The sequence below is a fragment of the Sorex fumeus genome, unplaced genomic scaffold, assembly GCF_029834395.1.
Source record: "Sorex fumeus unplaced genomic scaffold, SorFum_2.1 ptg000061l, whole genome shotgun sequence".
In the NCBI taxonomy this organism is placed as follows: domain Eukaryota; kingdom Metazoa; phylum Chordata; class Mammalia; order Eulipotyphla; family Soricidae; genus Sorex; species Sorex fumeus.
The window spans coordinates 15,947,315-15,960,430 of NW_026606118.1; the positions used below are offsets into that span (position 1 = coordinate 15,947,315).

At 50.0% G+C, this 13,116-nt stretch overlaps 1 protein-coding gene across 4 annotated transcripts in view; it reads right to left on the reverse strand.

Moving 5' to 3' along the window:
• The window catches only part of SASH1 (SAM and SH3 domain containing 1), a 212,438-nt gene that overhangs the window by 15,599 nt on the left and 183,723 nt on the right, over positions 1–13,116 (reverse strand). For all 4 annotated transcript variants that reach the window (XM_056126078.1, XM_056126077.1, XM_056126080.1 and 1 more), the window contains 4 exons: positions 10,203–10,338; positions 9,325–9,494; positions 7,791–8,000; positions 6,404–6,554 (listed from right to left, as the gene is read on the reverse strand). In XM_056126078.1, the coding sequence (XP_055982053.1) occupies positions 6,404–6,554; positions 7,791–8,000; positions 9,325–9,494; positions 10,203–10,338 (667 nt within the window). The remainder of the gene's footprint in view (positions 1–6,403; positions 6,555–7,790; positions 8,001–9,324; positions 9,495–10,202; positions 10,339–13,116) is intronic.

A 13,116-nucleotide genomic window follows, 5' to 3' on the forward strand; every position in this document is an offset into this window, starting at 1 on the left:
ACGGGATGAGTTTGGTAGGAACCAGAGCCATAGTACAACAGGCTGGGCGCTTGCCTGGCACATGGCCAAGCTGGGTTCAATTCCCAGCATCACAGATGGTTTCCCAAGCTTTGCCAGGAGTGAGTCCCCAGTGCAGAGTCGGGAGTGAAGCCAAGCACATCACTGGATGTGGCCCCCAAGCAAACAAAAACCCCCAAAATGTAAGTTTTGAAAGAGGAGAAACACACACACACACACACACGAACAGAGATAGATAGAGACAGACAGAGACGGCAACAAAGAGAGAGGATTTTTAATACCCTTTAGGGTTACACAGAGGATGACTCTGGTCTAAGAGACAGCCAGAGCGTCGTGAACAATGGGGTAAGAACAGTGAGGTCCCTTTCAGGGATGACACAGCAGAGGAGCAGAGGGGCAAAACATTCCCTTTCGTGAGGGTATATTAGGTCCTATGTGCCTTAGAACACTGTAATAAGATCTGCTTTAAGCACCTCAGCTTTTACAGCAGAAAGCTAAAAGTGGCAAACGAAACATCAAGTTTCATAGCCCTCGAGAGGGGAGCCCTTGGCGACACTGCTGACACTCCTATTCTCTCAGCAGAACTAGACTGGCCAAAGGACACACCGCATTTGAGCCAGTGTGGAGTGTGTGTGTGTACAGGGGAAGGGGTGCTAGAGCTCAGGGGGCCATGCGATACCAGGTAGGGAGCCCAGGGATCCCACAAAGTAGGCAGCTACTCTGCAACTGGGCCCACACCCCCAGCCTGCAAACCTCACGTTTGGCTTTGAGCGGTCTGACAGGATGGTCTTTCCTTCCCGCCCTCTTCTAGCCCTTGACTTCCAAGAGTGGAGCCAGAGTGCTCAGGACACCCTCTGGGTGGGTCACCAAATACTAACTATTTTGGCCAGGCACAAGTGGAAGTTGAATATGTGTGTTCTCAGGCCCTTTGCATAGAGAAGCAGCAGGCGTTTCTGCTGCATGCAAGTCAGCCAAGACATCAGGCATGGCCTGGGCATTCTGCAAGGTGACTCAGCAGGTTCTGGAAGGAGAGCCCTGGCCTCGGGGGACCAAGGTTACCTGGAAAGGCTTTGTTCTATTATTTCGCTATTCAAAGGGGACCCAGGTCTCATTGCCTTCCTCTTCCCTCGATGGCACACCTCCACACAAAGGAAAAGGAAACCAGTAAGACAGAAATGTTGCTTTTTCTTTCCCGACCACCGCCATGCTCAAGGCCTAGTCTCCATACACTCAGGCCTAGTCTCATGTATGAGTAAATGTATTCCTGGACCACGTGGCCACATCTGCGGCCTCATGACACATTATAAGATGGTTTTCCATAACAGACTATACAAAATATACTATTTCAGTTGTGCTTTGGGACTGGGATTGGGGCTTAGAATGGAAACATCCCAAATTGGGTGGTGGGGAGGTGTAATGGTGGTAGAATTGGTGTTTGAATATTAACTGTAATCAAATATTGTGAACCACCCTATAAAATAGAATTAAAAAAAAAAAGAAAAAAAGAGAAATGATGCTTTTTCTCAAGTCATTTTGCGGGATGACAGAGAATGGTGTGTATCGGTCATTCCTTAGGATCCACTCATACGCCCAGGTAGTAGAAGGAGTCCTCAATGGCAGCACCCCAAAATAAGGAGGGCAAAGTTTTAAAGGGATGAATGAAACAATAAACTAACTGGAAACCTGAGGTCAAATCCTCCCCTTCCCCACACTCCCTCACATGAAGTGGAACATTCTAGAGTGATGGCTCATGGAGTGGAAGAATCTGTGGATTTGGCCTCGGGCGCTCCCCTAGCCTGTTATTTAGGAAAGCGAGACTTCTAAAATGAGGGCTTTGGGCTATCAGTTACAAGCCAGGAAGAGGAAACCATGTTGCCCGGCTTTGGCCAGACAGCACAGCACACCACGGAGGCCAAAACAGACTCCAAAGTGCTGACCAATGGGAATCAGACAGAAATGAGGGTCCCAGAAATGGCATGGAAAGGCAGCCTGTGTCTGGCTCTGGATGATGCCACCAGGAACAGGGCATTTAGAGGAGTAGAGGTGTCTCCCAAAGCCTGAAGACAACCTCAGTCAGCCAAGTCACGGGACACATTTGTCAAAGCTGACACGCACTTTTTATTGTTGTTGTTGATTTTTTTTCTTTTGTTTTTTTGCTTTTTGGGTCACACCTGGCAATGAACAGGGGCTACTCCTGGCTCATGCACTCAGAAATTACTCCAGGCCATACTTAGGGGACTATATGGGATGCTGGGAATCGAACCCAGGTTGGCAGTGTGCAAGGTAAATGCCCGACCTGCTGTGCTATCACTCCAGCCCCTGACAGTCACTTCCGAAGCAAGAAGCTCACTCTCAAGTTGTGAAAGTGAAACTTATGCCATGACAAGCGCAGCTAATGTTAAGTCTCAAGTTGGCCTCAATTTCTGTTTCCCTGGAGCAGGACTTGCAGTTTCTGGTAGACTCCCAGTTGAATAATGTGCTGAGATAAGGAATTGGGCAGTTGGGTCTGGCTGGCCATGTATCCACCTTAGAAACTGTTACGAACTATTGCCTAATTGCTGACCACCATTGTAATAGGGCCAATGCTAAAAACAGACCAGTATATAAATTACTTCTTAACTCTGAACCCTATATAAACTGCTTGCGATTTGGAGTCAGGGTCCTTGTCAAGACTCCACTGCGTTGGATGAGACTTGAACCCGAGCTCGAGCTAGCGATGGCTTGGGATAGTAATAAAGTTCATTTGCTTTTGCATTATCGTGTGTGGACTTGGTCTCTCTGCAACTGGGGATCTGGAACTCGGGCACAACAAAGTTTAGACTAAAAAGCAAAACTGAAGCTTCCCAAGTAAGCACTTAGGGGAAAGGAGGCAGCGTAAGCTATACGCTGTGCTGCAGGTTCAAGGCCTACCCTCGCTCCACAGTTACTAACATGACTACTTCAGTGCAAAGGACAATGAAGGAGGGGAATCTGAACCAGAAGATTTCTTGGTGAAATACGAGCAGGAGCAGATGATGAAAAAGCCTTAAAAAATGGTTTCCTTAAAGAACTTTCAGATACTGGAGAGGTAGGACAGGCATTTAAGTATTTGTCTTGCACATGGTTGACCAAAGTTCTATCCCCTTTAATACATGGTTCCTGAGCACAGAGACAGAAGCGCTGAGTACTTCAGGGTATAGCCCCCCAAAAGTCAAAAACTGAAAATTAAATAAAAAAAACTATTATTTATTATTATTATTTGCTTTTTGGGTCACACTAAGCTATGCTCAGGGATTACTCCTGGTGGTGCTCGGGAGAACCATATGAAATGCTTAGTATTGAACATAGGTTGGACACGTGCAAGGCAAATGCCTTAGCCACTCTACTATCCAGGTTCCATAAAAACTGGAAAATTGTAAAAATAACAAAAGACAAACTTTTCAATTGGCAGAACAAGGACAGTCGTGTCAGGACCCAGGTGAGGGACTATGGCTGGGTACGCAAGAGCCCTTTGCACAGAGACTGGCTGCTGGCTGGCACTCCTGGGCATGGATGCACAGGTCTAAGCACTGGGTAACCTCAAAGCAAGCTCTCATGGGCATCCGCTAAGAAACTCTTGAGAGAGAGCTCTAAGATCCCACAGATCTTTGTCTGCTGGTAGAAATTTATTTTGCTGCGACTCAACTGTGTTCTTCTAAGATAGCAGCTACTTGAGTCATTTCTTTGTTTGCTTGTTTTTTTTTTCTTTTTGGGTCACACCTGGAGATGCTCAGGGCTTACTCCTGGCTCTGCACTCAGGAATTACTCCTGTCGGTCCTTGGGGAACCATATGGGATTTTGGGAATAAAACCCGGGTCGGTTGTGTGCAAGGCAAACACCCTACCCGCTGTGCTATGGCTCCAGTCCCTTGATTCATTTATTAAATGCAGAATATTGACACCTATTACTCTAATCTCACATAACCTTGCCGTCAGACTATTGAGCTTTCCTGAGCTCTTCAAGTCTCTGCTCTAAAATCAATCGTACATCAGGTGACATACAGGGAGACGACAAGGTGCAGTCCAGCAGAGAGGAGAAAGGGCATGTCCCAGGGAGCCAACCCCACTTCGAGACTTCCGAGGTGGCATCCTCAGAGGCAAAAAGGCCCCTGAAGAAAAATCCCCAGGTGCCAACCAATGATCCCAGGGGACAGTGAGGTTGGGCCAATGCATGGGGAAGTTGATTCAGCTGGAATCCTGCCTCCTTCTCAAGACTGAGCCTTGATCCTTGCAGGCAAGAGGCAAGGGAGTGCCTGGGGCTGAAAGACCAGCTGCTCTCGGCAGCTGAGGAGAAGCCAATGAGCTATTTTACGAGCAGATGTGGTCCAGGAGATGAGATGATTTCATATTAATTGCTCCTAATACAGCCGGCCAGCTAGACCCGGCATTATGCCAGGATCTTTCCACACAGCCTGGCCCCACACTCCCCAGTGTCCCCGAATACCGAGGACCCCTGGTGAGAAAGCCATAGGAACTATGGACACAATTTGCTCCTCATCTCCCCCAAAGTGGTGTGTTTATGGAGAACTTGGGCATCAACTGGGGGATAAGCGGTCCTCCATGTTATCAGCTAATTTTGAGGGAGGACCTAATAGGAGGACGGGGATTTATCTGGAACGATATACTTGCTCCCACATCTCTTGGGCCTGATCCATTTTGGCAACATACAATTATTTTCCCACCATTAAACATGGTTTTGGTGTGTCTTTTAAGCAATAGAAATGCCATTTGTTAGCGAGATTCCTTGAAGCAGAGCAGAGGCGAAGAAAATGCATTTGAATTCAGCCACTGGAAAGGTTCATGGCGAAGCGATGAATCATTTCAGGAATAGTTTTGATGTCAGAGCAAAGAATAAAAAGCAAGTTCGGGCTGGGGAACACACACTAGAGTGTATTTAAATAGATTGCTCAGTGAATCCTGTGAGCTAGATTCTGTTCCAGGGCTGGCGAAACAAGCCAAGATTTTGACTGGGATTTTGCACTACGAACACTTTGCTCTACATACACACTCTGGACCTGCCCTTCTTTAATGGAACCTGAAGGGTTTCTTTTATTTAGTAACCAATACAATCTGTAAGAAAAACTCCTTGTGTGTTTTGAGAAGTAATTAAGCCAAGGCTGGGGGAAGGGACAGCTTCTCATTTGTTCATCATTTCTGTCACCAGTGACCTGACTTAGTTTCTAAAGTGGCATTGGCTGTATTTTTTAAAGAAAGCTGCAATCTGACTTTGGAGCAATAGTACAGAGTATAGGGCATTTGCTTTGCACGTGGCCGACCTGGGTTCAATTCCTGGCATCCCAAATGGTCCCCTGCCTTGCACGTAGTTGACTGAGTTTGATCCCTGGCACCACATACAGTCCCCTGTACATATCCAGGAATGAACTCTGAGCACAGAGCAAGGAGTAAGCTCTGAGCAACTCTGGGTGAAAGGGAGGGGGGAGGGGAAGGACGGAAGGAAGGAAGGAAGGAAGGAAGGAAGGAAGGAAGGAGGGAGGGGTGGAGGGAAGGAAGGAGAAGGAAGGAAGGAGGAAGGGAAGGAGGGAAGGAAGAAGGAAGGAAGGAAGGAAGGAGGGAAAGAAGGAAGGAAAGAGGGAGAGAAGGAAGGAAGGAAGGAAGGAAGAAGGAAGGAAGGAAGGAAGGAAGGAAGGAAGGAAGGAAGGAAGGAAAGAAGGAGGGAGGGAGGGGTGGAGGGAAGGAAGGAGAAGGAAGGAAGGAGGAAGGGAAGGAGGGAAGGAAGAAGGAAGGAGGGAAAGAAGAAGGAAGGAGGGAAAGAAGAAGGAAGGAGGGAAAGAAGGAAGGAAGGAGGGTGGGAAGGAAGGAAGGAAGGAAGGAAGGAAGGAAGGAAGGAAGGAGGAAGGGAGAAGGAAGGAAGGAGGAAGAGAAGGAAGGAGGAAAAGAAGGAAGTAGGCAGGGAAGAAAGGAGGGAGGGAAGAAAGAAAGGAGGTAGGGAGGAAGAAAGAAAGGAAGGATAGAGGGAGGAAGGAAGGAAAACAAAGAAGGAAGGAAAGAGAAGGAAGGAAGGAAGGAAGGAAGGAAGGAAGGAAGGAAGGAAGGGAGAGGAAAGTAGGGAGGGAAAAGAGAGGGAGAAAGGGGGGGAGAGAGAGAGAGAGAGAGAGAGAGAGAGAGAGAAGAGAGAAAGAGAGAAGAAAGAAATCTGCAGGCCAGGAGATGACTCGGGCACTAAAGTGCCTGTGTCAAACAGAGGTCATTGGTTGGCTCCCTGGTGTAGGCAGGCTGCTCTGTGAGACCCCCGATGCCACAGCTCCCAGAGGCCGCATGTGGCTGATCGCACAGGTCAGGGCACCTGTCCCCAGAGAAGAGGAGGGTGGCTGCCATGCAGTGAACACCCGCATGTGGGAGGCACTTACTGTCATACTCCTGTAAGAGCTCCACCGCCGTCAGCAGCACGGCTCTGTGTTCCGGGTCCCTGATGTTTAGCTCATCCAAGTCTTCCTCCTCCAGGAGCTTAAAGGTGTCCAGGTCTTCGTAGCCATTGAACAGGAACGTGGGCATGTGCTCCTGGAGGGAAGGAACCCAGCCCCAAGTCAGCAGCCCTGCCACGGGATCCACACCTGCCACCAGCCGTGACCCCACAACTTCCTCAATGGTCATGTTTGTGCCAAGGACGGATTAACAGGCATCACTGGCCACCAAGTCCTGCTCCCATGGGTGGGGGGCTAGGAGGGGGGCAGTGTCCACTAACATATAGGTTATGGTGCTGGGCACCACAGGCAGAGACAGGCCCCCGGGGGCTTACACTCCACTCTGCCCTCACCCTGACCACATCTCCCCCCACCAAAGGGGGCAGCGCAGAACATTCCAGCTGTAGGCCCCCCCACTCAGGGGGGAGGGGTTTGCCTTGCATGCGGCCGACCCGGGTTCGATTCCCAACGTCCCATATGGTCCTCCAAGCACCGCCAGGAATAATTCCTGAGTGCAGAGCCAGGAATAACCCCTGTGCATTGCTGGGTGTGACCCAAAAGCAATAAATAAATAAATAAACAAATTCGCTACCAGGACCCTTCCTTTTGGGGCCGGAGCACAGAGGGCAGGACGTTTGCCTTGCATACGGCCAGCCCGGTTTGATCCCTGGCATCCCATATGGTTCCCCAGCACTCCCAGGAATAATTCCTGAGTTCAGAGCCAGGAGTAAACCCTGAGCATCGCTGGATGTGACCGTCTCACCCTCTCCCCCCAAAAAATTCCACTCATAAAGACTGGGCATGCTCAGGAGCACTGTGTGCAAGACAGAATTGAGCCAGACCCCCACCACACCCAGTGCAGGGAGTGATGTGGGAAGCTTCAGAGGTTCCTCATGGCCTTGTGTCAGCCTGGAGCTTGGGCCGGAGAATTTTCCCTCAAGGCTAGGTTCAAACTGTGATCCTGGGTTTCTGTCACCAGCCACAGTGGAGCTGAGGTCGCAGGGCCAAAGAGATAGTAGAGTGGGTAGCGCACTAGCCTTGCACTTGGCCAACCTGGGTTCTATCCTGGCACCTCATATGGCCCGCTGAACACCGCTGGGAGTGAGTGATCCCTGAGCACAGAGCCAGGAGTAAGCCTTGAGTACCACTAGATTTGGCCTCAACACACCCCTAAAAAAAAAATGTTCTGGACATAATTTGTGTAGAAGGAAAGGTACTCATCCTGATAATGGGGTCCCATTTCTTGGATAACACAGCCCCCCTACCCTTCCTATCGGGTTTCGGAGGGGCAGGACGGAGGAGGGATGTGCGAGTGGGACGGGAAGGGACTGACCCTCAGGTTGATCCGGTCCAGCAGATCCTCCACAGACTTGGGCTGGGGGGGCCTCCCTTTCCGCCGCCTCCGGGCTGGGCGCTTGGGTTTCTCCTCCTCCTCATTGAGCACGTCCACGTAGATGAACTTGAATGTGCCAACCTTATTGTTCAACAGGCCCATCCAGGTGCCCATGGGCGGCTTGCTGATGATGTCAATGACGTCTCCTTTCTGCAACCGGGGAACAGAGAGCTTCGCTTTAGGCGTCAGTCCATCAGCCATGGTCACGGTCACTCAGGGCCAAGGCCAGCGCCACAAGCCTCCTATTAGCATGACTCAGGGATGATTCCCGATCCTTCTGTGGGTCACCAAGGCCCAAAGTGAAGCCCTTGCCAGCACCTCCTGTGAGGTCCCCCTGGATTACTAAGCTGGGCAGTAGAGCCCCTGGCCAGTATCCAGAGAGCACCTTCGGTGGACAAGTTCCCACTGGCCAAAGGCCAAAAGAATATCAGGTCCTACCCAGGGATATTGCTCCATGATTGGCAGCCTGTCTCATGAGCTGGGGGAGAAGGCAGATGGGATAGAGAAGGGATCCCTAAGTCAATGATGGTTGGAGGGATCGTTCGGGATGGGAGATGGTTGCTGAAAGTAGATAAAGAACCAAACGTGATAGCCTCACAGTATCTGTGTTGCAAACCATAATGCGCAAAAGGAGAGAGAGAGAGAGAGAGAGAGAGAGAGAGAGAGAGAGAGTACGGGGGAAATTGTCTGCCATGGAGGCAGAGGAGGATTGGGAGGGGTGGGGGGAGATAATAGTGGAGATATTGGTGGAGATTGTGCACTGGTGGAGGGATGGGTGTTCGATTATTGTATGATTGTAACTCAAACAGGAAAACTTGTAACTGTATCTCATGGTGATTCAATTAAAAAAAAAATCAGGTCCTACAATGGCTTTCTCCTCATGGAATCCCAGGTGCCTTATAGATAAATAAGTATCATCTTCATTTCCTATAGTGACTTTATATATCAATACTTATAGTGGAGAATCCTTTTCTGCCTAAATCCCCAATCACACAGGAGGGCGGCAGAGTCTCTTCAGCGACCCAAGGTACAGAAGTGAAGTGTGAGTGGAGAGTAGTAGGTGGAGGCTGGGGGGTCAGGGTCAGGGAGGGATGGGGGTCACAGAGACCCAGGCCTGTCCCTACACAGGCTGCAGCCTCTTCCAGGCCACTTGCTAGGCAGAACTCAGGGGCACCGAGACACCGGCCAGTGTGTGTCCCAGAGCCCAGCACTGGAGAACTCCCAGCAGGAACACAGATCTTGGGGTGAGAGACACCGTCTCTCGGGGCAGTGGGGGGCTACATGGCTGTATTTGGGGCCAGACTCAATTCTACCCCCAGCACTGTGGGGGCGTCTCTGCTGGACCACCCCAACCCTCGGCAGCGCAGGGTGTCAGCCAGGCTCTGGGGGGTCGTACTGGGAGAGACCCCCTCAAATACAGAGCCCGCGGGGGCCCCCAGGTCACCGTGGATGTGCGCCTGGCAGGCAGACGCACCTTGAGCTTGAGAGAGTCGGTGTCGTAGGGGCTGGGTGTGAAGTCCGTGTGCACCCTGGCGCGGCCGCAGAAGGGGCCCCGGTACGGTGGTTCCTCATCATCACCATCCTCCGACTTGACGCTCTCCCTGTTGCTGGTGGACGAGTCGGTGGTACTGACCGTCTGGCCGCCTGTGGGGAAGGTGGGGAGGAGAGACGTGGCGGTGAGCGCAGGGCACATTGGGGGCGGGGGGGGGGGGGAGGGAAGGAGCTGGCGGGGGAGGGGGCAGGGGCAGGGAACAGCAGGCACCTGGGGGGTAGGGAGGGGGCCTTGAGGAGACCAGGTGCTCCCCGAGGTCTCTGACCCCACTGGACATGCATTAAGTTATCTTTATGGCCCTGAATGGTAGGGGGACACGGAGACCCCAAATAAAACACCGCCAGCCCTCCGTATTCACGGGTTCACACTGGTAGGTGCTGGTTCACAAAGTGGAAAAGGAATTCAGAGAAATCCGGAACCTGGCCCAAGGCCAAGTGGTAAGTTTGAACTGGGTCCCGGGTCCTGGATTCCAGACAGTCAACAGCACACAGGCTGGGAGACACTGACAGCATCTCACCTGTGGCCTTCATCGTGCCCCTCCCTGCCCACCCCCCCACCCCTATTTGTCGGTGGTCTCACCTGCCTTTGGCCAGATCTCGTCTCCGGTCCTGTGCTACCTTCCCCGCTTACCCACCAAATCCATCCCCCCTCTGGTCTACAGTTGCACAGCCAACGAAACCCAGTATGTGGCTGACGTGTCTCTGCCAGAAACTGTGTCTCTAACTGATGAGGGCCCAGGCTCTGCCCAACCCCGATGCAAACTCCCTGGGAGATTGTCCAGAGTCCCAAACCAGACATACTCATGGAGCTCTGCCCGCTCAGGGAACTGCGCAGACTCTCCACGGACCCTCCGGCTTTGAGCTTGGGCTTGTCCGTGTGCTCGGTGTCGGGCTGGGAGGCGGGAGGGGAGCCAGGCATTCCCTCGAGGCCAGAGTCCTGGAATGAAGTTATATATCATCAGACGAGTGTGGTGCTTCTACAAACCCCTGCGACTGAACCCTCAACCAAGTTCCTCAAATCCACGTTTACTGGAGTCTGTACCCAACAAGGCCCTAACTCTTAAATCAGCTTCTTCTTTCATTTTATATATTAGTTTTGCTTGGGGGCGATGTTCCGAAGCTACTCCTGGCTCCTGAGTTACTCCCAGCAGTGCTCATAGGGTTGAGGGATCAAACTCGGGGCTCCCATACTCAAAACATGAGCACCAGCCCTTTGAGTATCTGCCTGGCCCTTCTTGTTTCATGTCAAAGCTGTGGCCCATAAAAGTATTTATTAAGCACCCCTGAATTCTTATGTTCCAAAAGGCGCTCTTGAAACCGCCAAGAAAAACATACCTACATCTCAGATAAAATATTGGATTAAAGGCTTAGAAAGCAGGAAAAGGCAACAGTTCTCAAATAAAGAATGAGCTGAAAATGCCGAGCTGTAAATGTAGTCCCAGGAAATATTTTTGATGTGGTACTTGAAGAGAATAATTTTGTTTAAAAAAGGGAAGAGGGTTGAGAAGGACAAGAGATAGGTAGAAGGGATAAGGCACTTGCATACACATGCAGCTGACTCTAGCTGGAGACTGACACTACCAGTGGTCCTCTGAGCACCAGTAGAAGTGATGCCTGAACACAGAGCCAGGAGTAAGCCCGGAGCACAGTCAGGAGGGGGTCAACTGCCCCCACCTTCAGAAGGCCAGATTCTGATGCTTCAACCCAAATTACTGAGATCAACTAACAAAATGTCATCTAAGAACCAGATACATACAACAGAAACATCTTTCAGCCTAAAATAAAAAATCCAGGTCACCTACTGGTTTTAGCTTCTTTTTCTTTATTCACTGTGAAACGCTATAATGTTGCTTTCAGATCTGAATGCCTGCTTGAGTGATGCAGAACATTCCCATTTGGGGTGACTGTACCATCCACTCAGAGCCCCTCGCTGGCACACCGAGGTAGTGCTTGCTCACTTCGTAAGAGATGCTATGCACACAACTTCTCTTGTCAGGAAGTTTGCAGAGAGCATGGTTTATGTTCCAAAACAAATCTCCCTAGTGTAATACGCAGACTCTGAGCACAAAACCATCGAAATGAAACCTGCTATTTGCACGGAGCCGAGTCATCAGAAAGGCAGGCACACAATTCCCCGGCCCTGCAAACATTTAAGGACAGCAGGAACAGCAGCGCTGACCTAACACGCATTGTTTGTGCTTCACAATGAATGAAGGTGAACAACGGACCTCTAGAAGCAACAATCAACAGAAGTACCGTTACTGGGAATTTACCGAAGCTGCAAAGTTCAAGTCTTGAACTTTTCACGCTGCCTCTATAAGTCATCTTTCCAGGTTAAGTTCTCCTCCTCCTCCTAGTCCTTTTCAGTGCCAAGGACTAAACTTGGGGCCTGATGTGTGCAAAGCAAGTGCTCTACCCCTGAGTTACACCCCACCTTAAACTCTTTGGGGTTGGAGAGATAGCACGGTGATTAGGGTTGCATGTGGCCGACCTGGATTCCATCCCTAGCATTCCCATACAGACCCCCCGCACTGCCAGGAGTTAATTCCTGAGTGCAGAGCCAAGTGTAACCCCTAAAACAAAACAAAACAATACAAACCCAAATTCTTCTTAAATGTTTCTGGGAAAAGGCGTGCATTTTGAAAAATGAATATCCCTGACACTTTATCTTCTCCAATGCTCTAGAAATTAGCACATCATTGTGTATTTATCGATTGCCTCCAAGACGAGAGACTGTTTCAGACATGGGCATAATGCAATTATAGAACAGAAAGAAATTCTTACTTGATTACCCGTCTATACAAAAAACTTAAAAAAAAAAGTACAACACTGCCTTTTCCCAGAAAGCATTATAATGAAGACTTAATTTAAACTTCTATGAATTGAATGCTTAAACCTAAAAAAAAACACCCTTATTAAGAATGTAAAACCACAATGCTAGGGCTGGAGATAGTACAGAGGGTAGGGCTCTTGCCTTGCATGCAGATGACCTGGGTTTTATTCTCCCCTAACCCCCCTCCACCCCAAATGGTCCCAAGAGCCCCAGTAGGAGTGATCTCTGAATGCACAGCCAGGAGTAAGCCCTGAGCACCGCCAGACATCGCAACAAAACCAAAACAACAAGAACAAAATTTGCAACGTTCTGCACTCAGGAATTCCTCTTGGCGGAGCTTGGGTTCGGCCGCGTAGAAGAGGTATAAGACCATGCTCAAAATGACATCAGTATGCAATGCACTTGGTCCTTAACACAGAACCCCCTGGACATTTAAGGTCCCAGGAGTTTTTCCGTCGCTGTTTCAATGTGGAGGAAATACCAACAAAATAAAATGCCTCCCATCAGCGGTGACGCTTTGGCTGCTGGCTGGTCACAGGGTAAATATCACCCTTTGTTTCCTGGGCTCATTGTCACCCCCAGGCTCACAGGGACAAGAATTCATTCATTCATTCATTCATTCATCATCCTGTTATTCGTCGATTGCCTCGATCAGGCCCCAGTAATGTCTCTTTCATCCTAGCCCTGAGATTATATTCAAGGCTCTTTAGGAGAATGAGACCCATCATTGTTACTGGTATTTGGCATATTTGGTACGCCACGGGGAGTTTGCCAGACTCTGCCCTGTGGGCAGGCTACATTCGATAGCCTGCAAGTTTGTCCAAAGTAGGAATGAGATAATAAGATGTCATAAAAAGATGTCCTGATAAGATGTCGCGCGGG